Genomic DNA, 21924 nt, shown 5'->3' with positions numbered 1-21924 from the left:
ACACGGGATAGGGCACACGGCTGTGCATGTGCTGCCGACAAGTGTGCCAGGGTCTTCCAGCCCCAGAGAACGCCCGTCAGTGACATCAAAGGCCACAGGACATGGTAAGCCGCTGGCTGCTTCCACTTCAGATGTTCATCCTGGGGATAAACCTAGACGTAGTGATAGAGCAGGGAAGGCCAAGCACATCGAGGATCACTGAGGGCTTGTGGGAGGAAGCGGGAGAATAGGTGGGGGTAAGGAGTTGAGTGTGCATTGGGGGGAAGGGGGCGTTGTGGGGGGTGAGGGAGAGAGGGCTGGATATTGGGACGGCACCATTGGGAGGGTAGGGCAGTGGTGTACACTTGTATGTGAAACATTAAAATACCCTCACAGCACCCCCCCACCCGAGACACCCTGCCCGCGCACACCCAACCGCAGACATGTGCTCGGCGCTGGGGCCCACCCCCTGGGTATTTGAAGGTTGGCCACTGTGTCTGTGGTTCTGCCTCCCGCAGTGCTCAAACACAGTGTCCAGGCATTAGGGTCTGATTGGATTGCTGGGCAATGACTCCCACATGCTACATGGCACGCCTACCCACGGGAACCCACCTGGGTTGTGTGAAGTGCTCACTTAACCACGATTGCCAATTCCCTATTAACAATAGCTCTCAGCCGCAAGGCCAGAGGCCTCCATGGTTAGTGGGATTTATGGGTGGGCAGTGGGGCAGACAGGCAGGGGCTGGGTTCCCCTTGGTACAGGAACACATGGTCCAGGGGTTTGCATGGCAGCCCCATGCAGCTCCGCGCCTCCCCCATCCAACCGCAGAGCCCTGCCGCAGTCCCGATACATCCAGCACTCTTTGGTAGCCCATCTCCAACTGGAGCTGCACCCCTCAGTTTCCCCCCACTCCCCTCTGCCTCCCCATACCCCGAACACAGGAGCGGCATGGCCAGTGCCCCCAGGCTCACTGCCTGTGAGTGAAGTTGGCTGCTCCCCTCCTCGGCTGCCCGGAGCAGCCCATCCACCAGGCTGCCCTTGTTACAAAGGAGTACTAATCAGCGCCAGCGTGACCACTTGCTGGGGAGGCCGCTGAAATCATGGGAGACCATTGGGTGTGGGGTGGCTCCGTTAATTGTATGGAAATAGAGCATAAGTGGTGATAATTGATTTCTCACCACACTACAGTGGGATCCCCATTTCGCCTACGGGAGTGGGCCGGTTGCATCGCAAACGATGCCCAGCATGGTTCTCGTTTGCTGCCCCTCCCGCTATTCACCAGCCTCGTTTTGCTCGAGCGAGAGCGCAACGAGGCCTGAGAATCATGGCCCATCTTTCTTCCGTTAACATTTCCTTGTGCTCCCCATGGCTGTCAAATCTCTAACCTATACCTTTATTATTTGATGTGGAGATGCCGGCGTTGGACTGAGGTGAGCACAGTACGAAGTCTTACAACACCAGGTTAAAGTCCAACAGGTTTGTTTCGATGTCACTAGCTTTCAGAGCGCTGCTCCTTCCTCAGGTGAATGAAGAGGTATGTTCCAGAAACACATATATAGACATATTCAAAGATGCCAAACAATGCTAGGAATGCGACCATTAGCAGGTGATTAAATCTTTACAGATCCAGAGATGGGGTAACCCCAGGTTAAAGAGGTGTGAATTACATCAAGCCAGGACAGTTGGTAGGATTTCGCAGGCCAGATGGTGGGGGATGAATGTAATGCGACATGAATCCCAGGTCCCGGTTGAGGCCGCACTCATGTGTGCGGAACTTGGCTATAAGTTTCTGCTTGGCGATTCTGCATTGTCGCACGTCCTGAAGGCCGCCTTGGAGAACGCTTACCCGGAGATCAGAGGCTGAATGCCCTTGACTGCTGAAGTGTTCCCCGACTGGAAGGGAACATTCCTGCCTGGTGATTGTTGCGCGATGTCCGTTCATTCGTTGTCGCAGCGACTGCATGGTCTCGCCAATGTACCACGCTTCGGGACATCCTTTCCTGCAGCGTATGAGGTAGACAGCGTTGGCCGAGTCGCACGAGTATGTACCGTGTATTATTTTTATTATTATTTGACACCCGCCTTTCTGAAGGACCTGCCAACCACTTTTTCACTTCGACTTTCTGAAAACTACAACTTATTCAAAGTTCTGCGATTCATGACCATGTATGCTCAAGTTTCACTGGTTCCTGTGGCGGTAATTAACTTCAAATATCTCTCAGTCTACACCCCAGTCTCCCTCAATGATCTCCTACAGCTCTGTTCATATTTGCAGGCTTTGATCTTCTCTCACTGGTTGATATTATCCCTTCACTTTGGAAGCTACTATTTCAGCTATTATGCCCCTACCCTCTTGACCTTTCCTTGGATTGCCACCTTGCTATGGTAGAGAGGCTTGAACGTTCCATGGATTCCAAGAGCAATGCCATTCGGGAGTCTTATATTCCGAGCAGGATGACTCATGACGGTAAGGTCGGAGGGGGGAAAATCAGACAAAACGCGATCTTAAACAAGTCCTCAATGGCGGAACAGGCAGCAGATATTTGTTTGGTATTAACGGCTGCGATGGTGGATGAAGGCTGCAGCAGCAGGGAGATCCCCAGTCATCATGGTTCCCTTGTCATTAGATCTGGACCTACCCTCTGTCAAGGACTGTGTCTGCTGATGAGCAACGACATATCCGTATTAAAAGATGTCCCGCACCAGGCACCTGCCTAGAAGAAACCAACACATCCGCAAACAGACATGCCCTGCGGCGATCAGCGACAGGTAGTGGGTAGGACCGTGAGATTTGGAAGTCCCTAGCTTCAGATCGGCACGTATGCAATGGAGTTTGATTCAGTCATTTCGCTCTTAGAATAGGAACAGGAGAAAGTTTTGGCAGCTTTCTTGATGACTGAGCAGCCCTCTTCAGGATCCCCTCTACTCACTGTGCATGGGGAAAGGGCTAGAAAAGGTACCTTAAAAATAGTCTGTTCCATCTCCAACCTGGCTGGAAAACTACACCCAGCAAGCTCGCCTACCTGCAGTCAGAAAATCAAAGTTAAGCTCAATTGTGGAACCTGGAAAGTCTGAACCCTTATGGATAACAAGCAAAACTATCGACCAGAACGGAGAAGTGCCCTAGTTGCCTGTGAACTCAGCCATATCAACATTGACGTCGCTGCTTTGTAAGAGACCCGCAGAGCAGGTGAAGGACAGCTGAGGGAAGATTGTGGTGGTTAGGTCTTCTTTTGAAGAGGAAAACCCAAGGATCGGCCCAGGATGCATGGAATTGGACTCACTATCGAGAACAAACTTGTCAACCGAATCTCGGAGCTCCCTGTTGGCATCAAGGAGCACCTCATGACCCTCCGTCATCTGTCAACAATTTTCCAGCAACCAGCAGGCAACAATCCTGGAGTGACTATGCCCCAACCCTTTGATGTGAACAATGAGTCCAGAGAAGGTTTCTACTCCAGCCTGGACACCATATTTTCCTTAAGATCATACTGCTTTGTGACTTAAATGCCAGAGTTGGAAAGCCCTCCCAACATTGGAAAGGAACCATCAGAAAGGAAGGAATTGGAAATTGCAACTCCAACAGGACTCTCCTGCTCACCAAATGCAGGGAACACCAGCTTGTCATTACTAAAACCTTGTTGCACCAAAAAGACAAGTTCAAAACTTCCTGCAGACTTCCACGATCAAAGCAGTGGCACATGATTAACTTTGTCATTTTCCAATCCTGACACAAAAATGATGCCCTCATCACCAAAGTGATGACCAGTGCAGATGACTGCTGGACAGGCCATTGGCTCATCGGCTCCTCTACATCCATCAAATTTCACCAGACTCAGCGGAGGTTGAAGAAACAGCTCAGGAAAAAGATCAACGTTGAGCGGTTTCAAAAGCCAAACATGCGAGTGGACTTCCAACAATGTTTTCACCAAAATCTCGAAAGTGTTCATTCTAATGGACTGGAGGAAAACTGGAAAGAGCTGAAAACAGCCATCATCTCAAGCTGTGAAGAAACCATCAGCTACAAGACCTGGAAACACCAAGACTGGTTCGACGAGAACGACCACACCATCCAAGACCTCATCGAGAATAAGAGAAAAGCTCTCCGTGCCTGGCAAAACAACATAACCAGGAAGGCAAAGAGGAGAGATTGCCAATCAGCAAAGGCAGAGGTACAAAGAAGAACAAGGGAACTCAAAAACTAATGGTGGACTGAGAAAGCTAAGGAGCTGCAACTCGTTGACAAGCACGACACCAGGGCTTCTCCGGTGCCACCAAGGCAATATATGGATCCAACACCCTAGGCCTCAAACTGGTGCGGAGTAAGGACAGAACATTTTTAGGGACAGAGAAAACATTGGCCTTCGATGGAGAGAACACTTCAAAGAACTCCTAAACTGTGATACAATCATAGATGAGGATGTGTTTGAGGAAATCCCGCAACTCCTCACCAAAGATGATCTTGGACTCGCACCAAGTGTGGACAAAACCAAAGTCGCCATGAAACATATGAAGAATGGAAAGCCAAAGGAGTGGATGGGGGGATCCCAGCGGAGATTCTCAAATTTGTAGGAAAAGGGACAATCATCAGCACCATCTGGTGCCTGAAAATCTGGGACAGAGAAGAACTTAGAGATGCCGCCATTTCCACCATCTTCAAGAAAAGAGACAAAGCAGACTGTGAAAACCACCGAGGAATCTCCCTACTGTCCAACACAGGGAGGTTCATCGGCAGCAGCCTTCTCCCAGTCTGAAGAAATCCTTCCTGAAAGACAGTGTGGCTTTCGACCAAGCCGTGGACCAGCTGACTTGACTTTCACTGCTTGACAACTTCAAGAGAAATGCCAGGAGTAACATCAGCCACTCTACATATCCTTCATCAATCTGACCAAGGCTTTTGACTCAGTCAATTGGGAAGTGCTATAGAAGATCCTGTCAAAGGTCAGCTGTCCAGAAAAATTCATCAACATCCTCCAATTCCTCCATGTCAAGATGGGGCAGCACGGTAGCATAGTGATTAGCACAATTGCTTCACAGCTCCAGGGTCCCAGGTTCGATTCCCGGCTTGGATCACTGTCTTTGTGGAGTCTGCATGTTCTCCCCGTGTGTGCGTGGGTTTCCTCCGGGTGCTCCGGTTTCCTCCCACAGTCCAAAGATGTGCAGGTTAGGTGGATTGGCCGTGCTAAATTGCACTTAGTGTCCAAAATTGCCCTTAGTGTTGGGTGGGGTTACTGGGTTATGGGGATAGGGTGGAGGTGTACGGCTTGGTAGGGTGCTCTTTCCAAGAGCCGGTGCAGACTCGATGGGCCGAAGAGCCTCCTTCTGCACTGTAAATTCTATGAAATTCTATGTTGGCGACAGTCCTCACCTTTCAAATCAAGAATGGAGTCAAGTAGGTATGTGTCATCAACTCCACCCTTTTCTCCAGCTTCATCACTAGCATGCTTCACCTTGTCAAGAACATGTTTCCCAGTGAAGTGAACGTTGTCTAAAGGATGGATGGAAAACTTTTCAACCTCAACCAGTTGAAATTCAAGAAGAAATAAATACTGACATCACTCATGGAACTTCATATGCCTATGATATTGCCATCTTCACTCTCTCAGAAGACAATTTCCAAGCCATACTTGACACCTTTGTCAAAACATACCAAAGAATCAGTCTCAGCCTCCACCTCAAGAAGACTCAGCCATTTACCAACTCACCCCAGAGCAAGATACGGTCTGAAGATCAATGGAGAAAACCTACCAAACATTCCCATACTGGGAGTTATCTCTCATCTAAGGCTGACATTGATGTGGCGATCCAACATCGCATCTAATTCATGAGCGCCTCCTTCAGACGCCGAAGGATGAAAACCTTTGAGGACCATGACATTTGTGCTGACACCAAGATCGTCTTGTACACGGCAGTCACCCTCCCAACTGTTCCAAATGGCTCAGTAAATTGGACTATGTACAGCCACCACTTCAAGGCCCTGGAGAAGTACTGTCTGAGATGGATTCTCCACATCAGCTGGGAGGACAGAGGCACTAATATCAGCATCCTTGAAGGAGCCAAGAGCAACAGCATCAAGGCCATGATCATCCAAAACCAACTCCACTAGGCCAACGATGTGTTTTGGCTGACAGACTCCCAACTGCCAAAGCTCAAGGAACACTTCCGAACAACAAGAGGACAAAGGAAGAGCTTCAAAGATGCCCTGAAAGTTTACTTCAATAAATGCAACATAGACGTCAATGCCTGGGAGACCCTTGCTCAGAAGAGACCTACTTGGAGAAACCTTCCGATTGAAAGAACACTTCTTTGAGGACAGCCAACAGCAAGAGGAGGCCCGGAGTACGAGCTGAGAAAGGAATATCAGTGATCTGGAGTCCAAGGACCGACACCATCTCTCGGAAACACATGCCAAATGTGCGGTAGGAGATGTGGCTCAAGGATCTGGCTCAGCAGCCATGCAAAGACCCACAGAACCCATGACCAAGGCGTTTCCTCGGTGGACAATCAAACTCATTAGTGAGTGATCGCAGAAGAAGAACAACCCTCTTGAACTCCCACATTAAAATCTTGCACCTGAACTCTTCTTACGCTGCTTGCAAGAGCCTATTAAATCCATTTAATTTCACCTTTACAGTTTGGCTTTGCAGTATTTGCACTTTTATGTCAGAAGCCTATTAAGGGCTTTTACACATAACCTATGCTGACACTGTCAGGCAGGGTGCTGCATTGCCAGAAATGTTGCCTTACCTTCCTCAGACTCCTAAACGACCCTCTTATGGACTGACCTCATTAACACTACACCCCTGTATGCTTCACCCGATGCCAGTGTTCTGTAGTTACATTGAGTGCCTTGTGTTGCTCTATTATGTATTTTCTTTTATTTCCTTTTCTTTTCATGTACTTAATGATCTGTTGAGCTGCTCGCAGAAAAATACCTTTCACAGTACCTCGGCACACGTGCCAATGAACAAAATCCAATCCAATTTCAATTAAATGTTAACCTGAGGCCCAAGCTATCCATTAAAAATATCCCACAACACGATTTGAGGAAGAATAAAAATTCTCCCATTATTGTAGCCAAAATTTATGTCTCAGCCAATATATCCAATAATATAAAAGGAAATGACTGTAGATGCTGGAATCTGAAACAAAAACAGAAAATACTGGACAATCTCAGCAGGTCTGAAGTAATCTGTGGAGAGGGAAGGGAGCAAACATTTTGATTCTGGACGACTCTGTGTCAAAATATCTAATAATGGCTTAGATAGATATTAATAGATTTGCTGTTTGTGGGGCCTTTCTGTCTGCAGAATAATTGTTTTTGTCTATGTAACAGTAACGGCACTTCAATAATAACTCATTTGTTTTGAAGGTATCACATACACATGCCTGTAGGTTTCCACATTTTCCAGTTACTGGTATTCATTGCAGTCTCTGAAGCATAAAGTATGCTGGGCCATCCTGTTATTGTGAGGAGCATTATTCAAGCACATTATTGTTTCATCTTGTGTTTGCACCAGGATCTCAAAGCAGTGTAGAATCCAAGCTTCCTGCAAGCTGTGGACTTGTTGCTGCCTCACTTGTCTGGCCTGTAGATTCAGTTCTGTGCTCAGAGCTGGCCAGACTCTGGATCCATGCCTCAACTTGCATCTACAGCAACCACAATTCTCAGCTTTTTTCGGCTGAGTCTTCAATCAATTTTCTATTTTATCCTTCTCAAAAGGTCTGTCCGTCTGACATTAATCAAATAAGAACATTTCCCAGAGGGGTGTCATGGGGCGAAATTCTCCCCCAGCGGCGCGATGTCCGCATACTGGCGCCAAAGACGGCGCCAATCAGACGGGCATCGCGCCGGCCCAAAGGTGCGGAATGCTCCGCATCTTTGGCGGCCTAGACCCAACATTGAGGGGTTAGGCCGGCGCCGGAGGGATTTCCGCCCGGCCAGCTGGCGGAAATGGCGTTTGTTGCCCCGGCAGCTGGTGCGGAACTGCGGCGCATGCGCGGGAGCGTCAGCGGCCGCCGACAGTTTCCCGCGCATGCGCAGTGGGGAGAGTCTCTTCCGCCTCCGCCATGGTGGAGGCCGTAGCGGAGGCGGAAGGGAAAGAGTGCCCCCACGGCACAGGCCCGCCCGCGGATCGGTGGGCCCCGAACGCGGGCCAGGCCACCGTGGGGGCACCCCCCGGGGTCAGATCGCCCCGCGCCCCCCCCCCCCAGGACCCCGGAGCCCGCCCACGCTGCCTGGTCCCGCCGGTAAATACCAGCTTTGATTTACGCCGGCGGGACAGGCAATTTCTAGGCGGGACTTCGGCCCATCCGGGCCAGAGAATTGAGCGGGGGGTCCCGCCAACCGGCGCGGCCCGATTCCCGCCCCCGCCCAATCTCCGGTACCGGAGACTTCGGCGGGGGTGGGGGCGGGATTCACGGCGGCCAATGGCCATTCTCCGACCCGGCGGGGGGGGTCGGAGAATGACGCCCCATGGAGTTCCATGAGTATTCTATCACCTCCTCCTTGCAGCTGTGGGAAACCTTGCAGTCTTTAGAACTGGTGGCTGTTATGTCTCACATGAAGGGTCTCATGGGGTGGGGATGATCCACTACCCCATGGAGTTTGCAGATATGAGGTTTGATTCTCCGATTTTCAGGCTGTGTCAGGAAGATCCGTGGTATTTTACGTCAAAAATATTGGTGCCGCCCCAGCACCGATCCTCCAACCAGTGAGGGACTAGCAGCCATGCCACGTAAAATGCCTGGCCTCCATGACAAAAGCGGCCAGAGAATTGCCGGGTCCATGGACGCGCATGTACATGGAGACTACATGCAGCGGTAGGGCTGTACAACATGGCGCTGACATGCGCGGACCCGACCTGCCAGATAGTGCCCTCTGGACACCCACTCGCCACCCCCCACTTGTCTCCCCAGCCCTCGCCGCCTGCCCCCAGCCAGCAGCACAGCTCCCGCCCGACTGTGGAGGCGCTGGACACAGTCCGCAGCCGCCACGCTGGGTGCCCGACCACTGAGACCATGAGTGAACCGCATGGTCGGGCACTTGGCCCATCGGGGTGAAGCATTGGGAGAGGGCCTTCAGATGATGTCCTGAGGCCGTCCCAACGGCATGAGGCGTGCTCCTCGGTGACGTCCTACATAAGAGCATCAGTAATTGCGATTAAATGGTGTGCAGCTGCCCAGCTAATGCAGCAAACATCACCAGATGTTACCTGGAAGAATCACAAAGGGATTCAAGGCAGAGGTGACATTAGCTGTTACAGCTATATTGCTCTTTTCATAGAATCATAGAATTTACAGTGCAGAAGGAGGCCATTCGGCCCATCGAGTCTGCACCGGCTCTTGGAAAGAGCACCCTACCCAAGGTCCACACCATAATCCAGCAACCCCACCTGACACTAAGGGAAATTTTGGACACTAAGGGCAATTTAGCATGGCCAATCCACCTAACCCGCACATCTTTGGACTGTGGGAGGAAACCGGAGCACCCGGAGGAAACCCACGCACACACGGGGAGGATGTGCAGACTCCGCACAGACAGTGACCCAAGCCGGAATCGAACCTGGGACCCTGGAGCTGTGAAGCATTTGTGCTATCCACAATGCTATCGTGCTGCCCATTTTGGCGGAAGTGGGCTACAAATCTACAGCCAACTTTTGTTATATCTCCCCAGTTGTCTCTAGTGGAAGCAGCCTTCAGTCACAGACAGTCACAAAGTCTAAGTAAATCCTTCTTGTTCTTTAAACATTGGTGAGTGAATACAAGTATACATGGAACTGATGATTTCTGTGGGCGCAATGGTCACGGGAGCAGCAGGAGTTCCTGAAAATCTGCTTTGCGGAGCTGAAAGCAGAGATGCTGGTCCCAATGAAAGCGTTGATTGAGAGGCTGGTGGGGACCCAGAAGGCTCAAGGGACGGCGATTAGAGAGGTGCAGCAGAAAGCCTCTGAAAACGAGGACGAGATCCTGGGCCTGGCAGTGAAAGTGGAGGCGCTGCATAAAAAGTGGCAGGAAATGTTTGAGGACCTGGAGAACAGGTTGAGGAGGAAGAATCTCCGGATTGTGGGTCTCCCTGAAGGTGTGGAGGAGTCCAACATCGGGGCACATGTAGCCACGATGCTGAATATGCTAATGGACGCGGGAGTCATCCCGAGGCCCCTGGAGCTGGATGGGGCTCACTTGATGAGTCCTGGCAAGGAGGCCTAAGGCAAATGAGCCGCCAAGGGCCGTAGTGGTGAGGTTTCACCACTTCACGGACAGAGAGTGCGTCCTGAGATGGGCGAAGAAAGAACGGAGCAGCAGGTGGGAGAATACGGAGATCCGCATCTACCAAGACTGGAGTGCAGAGCTGGCCAAGAAGAGGGCAGGATTCAACCAGGCCAAGGCGGTTCTCCACTGAAAGGGGGTGAAGTTTGGGCTCTTGCAGCCAGCGCGATTGTGGGTCACTTTTCAGGACCGCCACCATTATTTCGATACACCGGAGGAGGCGTGGACCTTTATTCAGAATGAAAAATTGGACTCGAACTAATGGTTAGCTGTGGGTTTTGGGAAAGCTGGGGAGTGGGAAGGGGTGATTGGATGTCATATGTGTGTTTTAATGGGCATCGGTATAGTTTTGGAGGGGCCGCCCTTCGCGTTCAAAGGGGGGAGGGGGCAGGAGGCCCTGGGTCATTGGGAATTGGGGAGAGGCCACAGGGGGCGGGGCCGGCTCAGGTAGAAAATCGCAGGCTTTTTTCCCGTGCTAAGAAGGGGGGGGGGGGGGCGTGGCCCGACGGGAGGGGCGGTGCCAGAGGGGTGTCCGTATCGACTTGAAGGGGGAGGGGGGGAGTGGGGGGACTTTAACGGGGAATCTAAACGGGGGATCGGTGGCAGAGGCGGAAGCGGCTGGGGTCAGCTGACTTACGGGAGTGCAATGGGGGGAGCAAGGGGGCTAGACAGTTTTCTAGCCAGGGGGGTGGGGGAGGGGGTGGGAGGGGGGGTGGGGGAGGGGGGTGGACTGGGTTGCTGCTGCATTGACCGAAGGGGAGCTGGAGGTAAGAGGGAGAGTCGGGGTGGGGATCTTCCGCCTTGGGGGCTGGAGAGTGTGGGAGGCATGGGCAATTGGCTAATTGAAAGGAGATGGCTAGTCGGCGGGGGGGCAGTCCCCCTATCCAGCTGATCACATGGGCCTGAACGGGCCTGAGGGGCCTGAACGGGCCGGTCAAGAGGACCAGGGTGTTCACGCACTTAAAGGGACTGAAGGCAGACGTTGCTATGTTGCAGGAGACGCACTTGAAAGTGGTGGATCAGATCAGGCTGAGAAAGAGGTGGGTGGGGCAGGTCTTTCATTCGGGGCTGGATGCGAAGAATAGACGGGTTGCAATCTTGGTGACTAAGCGGGTGTCGTTCGAGCCGCTGAACATTGTGGCTGATAATAGGGGTCGATATGTGATGGTGAGTGGTAGGCTGCAGGGGACCCGGGTGGTGCTGGTGAATGTTTATGCCCCAAATTGGGACGATGCAGGGTTCGGAAAGCGCATGCTGAGTCGGATTCGGATCTGGAAGCGGGGAGCCTGATTATGGGGGGGGGACTTTAATACAGGACTGGACCCGACACTGGACCGATCCAGGTCGAGGTCGGGCAAGAGGCCAGCTGCGGCCAAGGTTCTCAGATGGGGAGAGTGGATCCGTGGAGGTTTGCTAGGCCGGCGACCAGAGAGTTCTCTTTTTTCTCCCACGTGCATAAAGCCTATTCACGGAGACTTCTTTGTGGTGAGCAGGGCACTGATTCCAAGAGTGGAGGGAACGGAATATTCGGCCATAGCGATTTCGGACCATGCCCCGCACTGGATGGAGTTGGAGTTGGGGGAGGAAAAGGACCAATGCCCGCTGTGGTGCTTGGACGTGGGACTTTTCGCAGATAAGGAGGTTTGTGGGCGGGTCCGGGGGTGCATTCAGAGATACATAGAGGCCAATGATAATGGGGAAGTACCGGTTGGTGTGGTTTGGGAGGCTCTGAAAGCGGTGGTTAGGGGAGAGTTAATCTCAATTAGGGCTCACGGGGAGAAGAGAGAGAGGATGGAGAGGGAGAGGTTGGTGGGGGAGATATTAAGGGTGGATAGGAGGTATGCGGATTCCCCTGAAGAGGGGCTGCTGAAGGAGCGACGGAGCCTCCAAACGGAATTTGATTTGTTGACCACGGGGAAAGCTGAGACCCAATGCAGGAAGGTGCAGGGGGCAGTATACGAATATGGGGAGAAGGCGAGCCGGATGCTGGCGCATCAGATATGCAAGAGGGAGGCGGCGAGGGAAATTGGAGGAATCAGGGACAGAGGGGGGAACATGGTGCGGAGTTCAGCTAAAATAAATGAGGTATTCAGGAATTTCTATGGGAACCTGTATAAGTCAGAACCCCGGGGGGGGGGGGGGGGGGGGATGCGGCAGTTCCTGGACCAATTGAGGTTCCCGAGAGTGGAGAAGGGGCAAGTGCAAGGCCTGGGGGCCCCGATTGGGATAGAGGTGCTGGTTACGGGATTGGGGAGCATGCAGGCGGGCAAGGCCCCGGGGCCTGATGGGTTCCCGGTCGAATTTTACAGGAGGTTGTTTGTGGATCTGCTGGGTCCGCTGCTAGTGAGAACCTTCAACGAGGCGAGGGAGGAAGGGATTCTCCCCCCAACAATGTCTCGGGCGCTGATCTCACTGATCCTTAAGCAGACAAGGACTTGCTGCAGTGTGGCTCGTTAGAGGCCGATTTCGCTCCTTAATGTAGATGCCAAGTTGCTGGCAAAGGTCCTAGCCACAAGGATTGAGGATTGTGTCCCAGGAGTGATCCACGAGGACCAGACAGGGTTCGTGAAGGGCAGGCAGTTAAATGCAAACATGCGGAGGCTCCTGAATGTGATTATGATGCCCTTGGAGGGTGGGGAGGCAAAAGTGGTGGTGGCAATGGACGCGGAGAAGGCCTTTGATCGGGTGGAGTGGGAGTACCTATGGGAAGTGCTTGGCAGGTTTGGGTTCGGGGAGGGGTTCATAGGGTGGGTCAAATTATTACACCAGGCCCCGGTGGCGAGCGTATCTACGAACCGGCGGAGATCAGAATATATTAGGTTGTACCGTGGGACGAGACAGGGGTGCCCCCTGTCCCCTCTGTTGTTTGCTTTGGCAATTGAGCCGCTGGCCATGGCGTTGAGGGAATCTAGAAACTGGAGGGGGTTGGTCCAGGGAGGGGAGGAACATCGGGTCTCGTTGTATGCTGATGACCTGCTTTTGTACATCGCAGATCCAGTGGAGGGGATAGTAGGGGTCATGCGGATCCTTAAGGAGTTTGGGGACTTCTCAGGCTACAAGCTTAACATGGGGAAGAGTGAGGTCTTTGTGGTGCATGCGAGGGGCCAGGGAAGGGGGCTGGAGGAGCTGCAGCTTAAGAGGGTGGAGAGGAGTTTCCGATATTTGGGTATTCAGCTGGCCAGGAGTTGGGGGGCCCTGCATAAGCTTAATTTGGCACGGTTGGTAGACCAGATGGAGGAAGACTTTAGGAGATGGGACGTGTTGCCACTCTCCCTGGCGGGCAGGGTGCAGTCTGTTAAGATGACAGTCCTCCCTAGGTTCCTGTTTGTGTTCCAGTGCCTGCCCATCCTCATCCCCAAGGCCTTTTTTAAGCGAGCATTATGGGGTTTGTATGGGCAAGTAAGATCCCGAGGGTCAAGAGGCTGTTTCTGGAGCATAGTCGGGGCAGGGATAGGCTGGTGCTACTGAACCTGTGTAGTTATTACTGGGCAGCCAATGTGGCAATGATTCGGAAATGGGTGATGGAGGGAGAGGGGGTGGCGTGGAAAAGATTAGAGGCGGCGTCATGCGTGGGCACTAGCTTGGGAGCGCTGGTGACAGCAACTTTGCCGCTACCGCCGACGCGTTACACCACGGGCCCGGTGGTGGCGGTGACACTGAGGATCTGGGGGCAATGGAGATGGCACAGGGGTGATTTGCGGGCCTCAATTTGGTCCCCAATATGGAATAATCATAGGTTTGCACCGGGCAGAATAGATGGCGGATTCCTAAATTGGCATCAGGCCGGGATTAAAAGGATGGGGGGACCTATTTATCGACGGGGCTTTTGCTAGCCTGGGGGCGCTGGAGAAGAAATTTGGGTTACCCCCCGGAAACGCTTTTAGGTACATGCAGGTGAGGGTGTTTGTGAGAAGGCAGGTAAGGGAATCTCTGCTGCTTCCCGCACGGAGGATTCAGGACAGGGTGACCTCGGGTGTATGGATGGGAGAGGGCAAGGTCTCGGCGATCTATCAGGAGTTGCAGGAGGTGGAGGAAGCCTCGGTGGAGGAGCTGGGCGAGGAACTGGATGAGGGCTTGTGGGCAAAGGCCCTGGACAAGGTTAACTCCTCCTCGTCTTGCGTCAGACTTAGCCTGATCCAGTTCAAAGTGGTTCACAGGGCACATATTACAGGGGCGATGATGTGCAAGTTTTTAGGTATGGAGGACAGATGCGTGAGGTGCTCGGGGAGCCCAGCAAATCACGCCCATATGTTCTGGGCTTGCCCAGCGCTAGAGGGGTTCTGGAGGGGCTTTGCAAAGGCTATGTCCAAAGTCTTGGACACTCGGGTAAAACCGAGCTGGGGGATAGCAATATTCAGGGTATCAGATGAGCCGGGAGTACAGGAGCCGAAAGAGGCCGGAGTTCTGGCCTTTGCATCCTTGGTAGCCCGGAGGAGGATCCTACTAATGTAGAGGGATGCGAAACACCCAAGCGTGGAGGCTTGGATTAATGGCATGGCAGGGTTCATCAAGTTGGAGAGGATAAAGTTTGCCTTGCGAGGGTCTGTGCAGGGGTTCTCCAGGCGGTGGCAACCGTTCCTAGACTTTCTCGCGGAACATTAGGTGGAGGTCAAGCGCAGCAGCAACCCAGGGGGGAGAAGGGGGGGGGGGTTGGCTTGTTTTTATTATTGTAAGGGGCGTTTGCCCCATTTTTGTTCTTAGTTTGTTAGATAGTTTAATGTTCAGTGGTTTAAGTTGTTGGACGGGATGGCGTAAGGCCCCCCCTTTTTTATTTTTCTTATGTATATTTTCTTTCCTTTTCGGAGTGTTTTGTAAAAATTTATTGAAAACCTTGAATAAACATATTTAAAAAACAAAAAGAAAATAAAAATGCCCACGGCATAAATGTTGGAAGCAGAGTTATTTTCCTTGCTACTTTCACCAGAGAACAAACATGAATAGCTGCACAAAATTGAATGACAGAAGGAACAAACGAATTGAGCTGTGAATTTCCTTGGACCTTCTCCTGCCCAATTGATATATCTGAAAGTGGAATTCCGGTTTGCTATGAATGCGGGATTGCTAACTGACCTTCTGCAAACTTATGGCGGCAGAGGGGATGTAACTCCCCAAAAATCTCAACGTTCTTTTAACATTTATTACCTTGCTGCTACAGAAAGGACAAAGTTTGTTTTTGGATTTAAAACAGTCTCCTTTTTTAAAAAAAATAACTAAATGCGCTGTTTCTTATGCCATGTTTTCTATGGCATAAGCAAAGTGTGACACTCTGATTACTTCAAGGAAATAATTTGAAAGCAGTTTTGCATGAAACTTTTAAGCTGGCCTCATATCCAGTTTATGGAGTGATTTGGGATCTCCAAACAAACAGAAATAATTGCCATGTCCATAAAGTGAAATACTACGAACGACTGAGGTGGCAAATTGCCTCTTGTATCAGGGAAAAAACAAATTGCTCTGATTCCTTGAAAACAACTTCCAAAAAATACATAATTAATAATTCCATGTACAAGCTGAACCTTTTTATATGCTGTGGTCACCTCAAAGTGATTGATTTGCTTTCCTTTTGTTCAGCGGGTCAAAGATGCTTGCACTTATAGATATGAATGAGGATTAATTGCAGGGTTTAGCCAGGCAACCGCTATCATTCTCAATAAAATTAGACAAATGTCTCCATTAGAAATTCTTTAAAGGTTGAGATAATTATGTTATTTATTAAATATAACCTAGGCAAAAGATCAAATAATTTTCTCTTGCCTTTCTGGAGAATAACAGTGCTTCTATCGAAGTATTTTGCTGACAGTTATTTGGAAGGCAAGAGTACCACAGGCTTTCCGGTTGCTATTAGCCCACACCTACACATCTGACCCACTTTAAAAATGACTTCAAATTACTGCTAATCGCACAATTAGTTTCTATTATTCTGTGGATAATCAAAGCTTATGTACTGGTGTGTTGCTTACTTCAGAAACTGGGGCCAAAAAAAGCAGCATACAAAGGAATATATTTTGGAAGAAAAATGTATCAAATGTTTATGAACTTAAATTCCCAGCACATGAATAAGTACTTGTGAGAAAGCACAGAATATCTGCACAGAGGCCCTTGGGTATTTCTTTTACAACTAGAAACCATTTAAATTGCCCGAGTCTTAAAAAGCCAAAACACTTGTAAATTGGGGATGTTGGGGTCCTGTATTGAATTTGTTCCACATCTTAATCAGTGGGAAACTGATCAAAGAAAATAATTAGACTAATGATGAAATTCTTCACTTTATAAATGCAACCCTGTTAATGCATGAGCAATTGTTTTGAAAACGTGATCACAACAGGAATAATGGACCAGCAAGTTTCAAAGTTTCTAGCAAGGCATTGGCTTGGTGGAAAGTTGTACCTCATTTCCTAGTAGGGCATTAAAGCAGGCCTCTGACGCATCACAGATGGCAGTCATATTGTGCCCACCTTCCAGAGCCAAAATCACACGTCCTTTTGCCAAACTCATTAGCTCTTTCGTGAGGTACTGGAAACCTAAGACAGAGAAAAGAATAAGTTTTGACAATCTTCTGTCATCCAGGCATTGATGTAGGAATTTAGCACCGCATTCAGCTAATAATTTACTGTGCGTGCTGCTCTTCTTCACAATGTAGCCCCACTTACCTTTGTCCAGCATGCTTATTGTTTCTTTCTGTCTGTAGAAATATAGATGGGGGCCTGTATGGTATTTTTTCCTGGTTCTCCTTTCTGCGGTCTCCTATCTCGCATACTACAGGTATCAAGCTACAGGCAGACTTTTTTCTAACTGGAGGACGTTGCTTGTATGCTCATCTGTTCCTCATGGGGAGGGTTTTAGCTTTTGCCAATTTCAAGAATTCGCCATGGCGGAGGGGGGTGCGGGGGAGCGGGGTGGGGGGGGGGGGCAACTTTCTTGATGTGCTCTTAGCAGCTAAAACTATGACCTGTTCTTTTTAAATCTGGCTTGAATCTGCAACAAAGAATCTCTGTGACAATGTGTTGGAGCCCCAATGGTCTTATGCTTTACTGTTACAAATTTTTAACACAGCACAATATTATTCTACAATCACAGAATGGTTATTGTGGAGAAGTAGGCCATTTCTTATCACATCTGCTTTGGGTCTCCAAATGAGCATTATGACTTAGTGCTATTCCCTTTTCCCTGTAACCCTGCACATTGTTTCCATTCAAATAATCATCAAATTAATCAAATGCCTCCATTGAACTTGCCTCCGCCACATTTCCACGCAGTACATTCCAGATCCGAACCACTCACTGTGAGAAAATATTTTTTTTCTCACATCCCAGCCCTCTTGTTCTTGATCCTTTTACAACTGCAAGCCGTTTCTCCCTATCTACTCTGTCCAGCCCCCTCACAATTTTGAATGGCTCTATCAAACCTCCTCTTAGCCTTCTCCTTTTCAAGGAGAACTGTCCCAACTTCTACAATCTATCTTCATAACTGAAGTTTCTCATCCATGGAACCATTCTTGAAAACTTCTTTCACACTTTCTCCAATGTGTTTACATCTTTCCTATTGTGCAGCACCCAGAACTGCACACAATATTCCAGCTGAAGCTTAACTAGTGTCTGATTCAAGTTCAGCATAACCTTCTTGCTCTGGCACTCTATTCCTCTATTAATAAAGCCTAGGATACTGTTTGCTTTATTAGCTCTCTCCGCCTTTCCCCGCAATTAATGACTTATTGACATGTAAACCCAAGTCCAGCTCTGCTCCTGCATACCCTATCGAGTTGTACCACTTATTCTATATTGTCTCTCCATGTTCTTCCGATCAAAATGAATCATCTCACACTTCTCCACGTTGAAACTTCATTTGCCACCTGTCTGCCCATTCCACCAACCCATCAATGTTAAATATACTATTGTGCTACGGTGTCAAATACAACACTTTTTAAAAGTTATATGGGCAATGTTTCAGTGCATCTAATTGTTTAGTTGCATTGAAAATCAATTCATCTGTGAAAGTAGTTTTTGTCATTTGTATTTTGAATTATTTTTACCCCTAAATTGAAACAACATGTCGTTTGTAACATGTAGAATGATGGATTCAGGGAATGAACATCTAATACTGAGATTAGATAAACTAAACTAAACTAAACTGCAAGTTGAATAATATAATTAACCTCGACAGCAAAACTTAAGCAATGGCTGCATGTTTTTTGAAATATTAGATTGTACTGTAGCTTTTATTTTTCTCACAAATATATTATGAAACCTAATATTGTGATATTCAGGTGCGGGAGGGGAGGAACCAAGTCAATATTCCGTTTCTCAAGATTCATGTGCCGTTTTGCAGAATGATCAATCTAGACCATACCTTCTTTTGCTACAGTTCCATCCGGTGGAGACAACCGTCATACTGATGCTTCCATCTCACCTAAGAATATTCTTGTTAATGAGTGAGTTAAAAAGCACGACTGAGAGGTGGGCTATTCCAATTTCATTTGTAATGTGAAACCAGCCTGTTTCCTGCAGCTAAATAGCCTGTTTGAGACTGCAGCTGCTAATTCTTTGTCTCAAGTGTACTCCTTGACTCATGCTATAAATCAAAATGAGAAAGACAGTAGTAATGTTTAACATGGAGTCTAATGAGTGACTAGGTTGAAGATTTTGACAAAAATTAGACTAAATAGCTATCATATAGCCATAAAATCAAGCATTGGGTGAAGTGTGTCGTAGCAAATAACAGCAAAACTGACAGTGCTCACTATTATTATTGGATAAAACTGACAGCAAAGTCTAGCATTTGCATGAGCAGTTAAAGGTGGAAATTCACATGTTTCTGTCAGAGATGACCTGCGCAGGGTGTACTGTTGCAGTTTTCATAGATGAAACGGGACTGGTTTAACACAGTGGGCTAAGACAGCTGGCTTGTAATGCAGAACACCAGCAGAGTGTGTTCAATTCCCGTACCGGCCTCCCCGAATTAAAAGCTAATCTCAGCAATGGTGAGCATGAAACTAGTGGATTGTCATAAAAATCCATCAGATTCACTGGCCGGGATTCTGCGCTGCCCGACACCAAAATCGGGAATGGCGATCAGGTGGAGAATAGCTCCTGACGCTGAAATTGCGGCAGGCACCAGTTTGACGTTGGTTTCCCCCTCCAAATCGGCGTCATTGCGACCTGCACCGCGCGTGATTGCAATCGCATTTGCACCTCATTATCGGACCCACCCATGATGCTCAACCTCTGATGGCACCGTTCACACATGGTCTCAACAGTCGTGAACCTGGTGTGGTGGCTGCGGAGAGAGTGAGAGGGCATATGGACAGTGTCTAGCGGCAACAGTCGTGCCGCTGGCCGGGATGGGGGGCTTCTGCCAGAGCTGGGGGGAGTTTGGGAGGTTGGCCAGGAGGTGGGCTGTGGGGTCGGGGTGGATGGGTACGCATCCAGCACGACCTGTGCCAGCTTTTCGGATGCGATTGGTGCGTGTGCGGGGGGTGTAAGTGTACGCATGGCTGCAGCTTGCCAGGTCTGCGCGTGTCCATCATGGACCTGGCAATTCCCCCACCATTTTACGTGTGTTCTGCGGGTGTTCCACGCGGCACCGGTACTAGTCCTTCAATGGTAGCGGAATCGGTGCAGATGTGATGCCGATGCTTCCGTTGTGGAACTCCACGGATCCTCCGATGGCGTCAGCACCTAACGCAGGAACGGAGAATCTAGCCCACTATCTTGTGGGGGCAAATATCTGCTGATCTTACGCGATCTGTCCTGCATGTGACTCTAGACCCACAGCAATGTGGTTCACTCTTAATTGCCCTCTCAAATGGCACAGCAAGGCACATAATTGGACCAAACCTCGATAGAAAAGTCAAAAAGGAAATAAATTATACGTACCATGCAACATCCACCTCGGCATGAAAATAAGACACCCTCCTCAGCCAACTTTGCAAAGTACTCTTCACTAACATCTGGGGACTTAGTGCCAAAATTAGGAGAGATGTTCCATAGACTCGGCAAACAAAACCTGATATAATCATACTCATTGAATCATACCTTACAGCCAGTACCCCAGACTCCTCTATCTGTTCTATTACTGGCAGGACACATTCACCAGAGCTGGCAGCACATGGTATACAATCAGAAGGGGGAGGCACAGGGTGTCCTCAACATTGACTGCAGACCCCATGCAGTCTTATTGCGTCAGTTTGAATGCGGAAAATGAAACCTCCTGCTGATTACCACCGACCTACCACCTTTCCTCAATCATAAATCTCTGCTCCTCCATAATGAACACCACTTGGAAGTAAAACTGAAGGTAGCAAGGGCACAGAATATATTCTGTGTGAGGGACTTCAATACCCATCACCAAAGGTAGCTTGGTAACATCACTATTGATCGAGCTGACTAAGTTCTGAAGGATTTTGCTGCCAGATTGGCCTGAATCAGGTGGTGTGGGAAAACAAAAAAGGGGAAAAAAATTACTTCAGCTAGTCCGACCTATTGCAGAAGCATCTGTCCATAACAGGACTGGTTGGAGCGACACCATACAGTCCTTATGGAGATCAGGTCTCATCTTCACACTGAGGATACTGTCCATCATGTTGTATGGCACTACCACTATGCTAGATGGGACAGATTCAGAACACATCCAGCAGCAGCAAGATTATATTCAACCGTAATCTGTAAATTCATGGCTTGAAATATCCTACCATTACGATCAAGCCAGGGAATCATCTCGTCCAATGATAGTGCAGGACAGCATGCTAGGAGCAGTACCTGACATACCAAAATATTGGTGCCAACCTGGTCAAGCTACAAGATAGGACTACATTCATGCTGAACACTGTAAACAACATGCGATAGACAGAGCTAAGTGATCTCACAACCAATAGATCAGATCAAGGTTCGCTAGTCCTGACACATCTAGTTTTTAACGGTGATGGATAATCAACACTTCAATCTTCAAAGATGATGGGACAGCCCAGCATGTCAGTGCAAAAGACAAGACTGAAACATTTGCAACCATCTTCAGCCAGAAGTGCCATGCTGAGTGGATGATTCATTTCAGCCTCATAGAACATAGAACAAAGAACAATACAGCGCAGTACAGGCCCTTCAGCCCACGATGTTGCACCGAACCAAAAGCCATCTAACCTACACTATGCCATTATCATCCATATGTTTATCCAATAAACTTTTAAATGCCCTCAATGTTGGCGAGTTCACTACTGTAGCAGGTAGGGCATTCCACTGCCTCACTACTCTTTGCGTAAAGAACCTACCTCTGACCTCTGTCCTATATCTATTACCCTTCAGTTTAAAGTTATGTCCCCTCGTGCCAGCCATTTCCATCCGCAGGAGAAGGCTCTCACTGTCCACCCTATCCAACCCCCTGATCATTTTGTATGCCTCTATTAAGTCTCCTCTTAACCTTCTTCTCTCCAACGAAAACAACCTCAAGTCCATCAGCCTTTCCTCATAAGATTTTCCCTCCATACCAGGCAACATCCTGGTAAATCTCCTCTGCACCCGCTCCAAAGCCTCCACGTCCTTCCTATAATGCGGTGACCAGAACTGTACGCAATGCTCCAAATGCGGCCGTACCAGAGTTCTGTACAGCTGCAACATGACCTCCCGACTCCGGAACTCAATCCCTCTACCAATAAAGGCCAACACTCCATAGGTCTTCTTCACAAC

General features: G+C 49.3%; 1 protein-coding gene across 1 annotated transcript in view; it reads right to left on the bottom strand.

Moving 5' to 3' along the window:
- The window catches only part of LOC140425184 (histone deacetylase 9-like), a 1432561-nt gene that overhangs the window by 55587 nt on the left and 1355050 nt on the right, over nucleotides 1-21924 (bottom strand). Inside the window, exon 25 of the mRNA XM_072509184.1 lies at nucleotides 16637-16770. Within this exon, the coding sequence (XP_072365285.1) occupies nucleotides 16637-16770 (134 nt within the window). The remainder of the gene's footprint in view (nucleotides 1-16636; nucleotides 16771-21924) is intronic.

Source organism: Scyliorhinus torazame, chromosome 6, assembly GCF_047496885.1.
Source record: "Scyliorhinus torazame isolate Kashiwa2021f chromosome 6, sScyTor2.1, whole genome shotgun sequence".
In the NCBI taxonomy this organism is placed as follows: domain Eukaryota; kingdom Metazoa; phylum Chordata; class Chondrichthyes; order Carcharhiniformes; family Scyliorhinidae; genus Scyliorhinus; species Scyliorhinus torazame.
The sequence above is the reverse complement of the archived record's forward strand: the minus strand, read 5'-3'. Positions and strand labels throughout refer to the sequence as shown.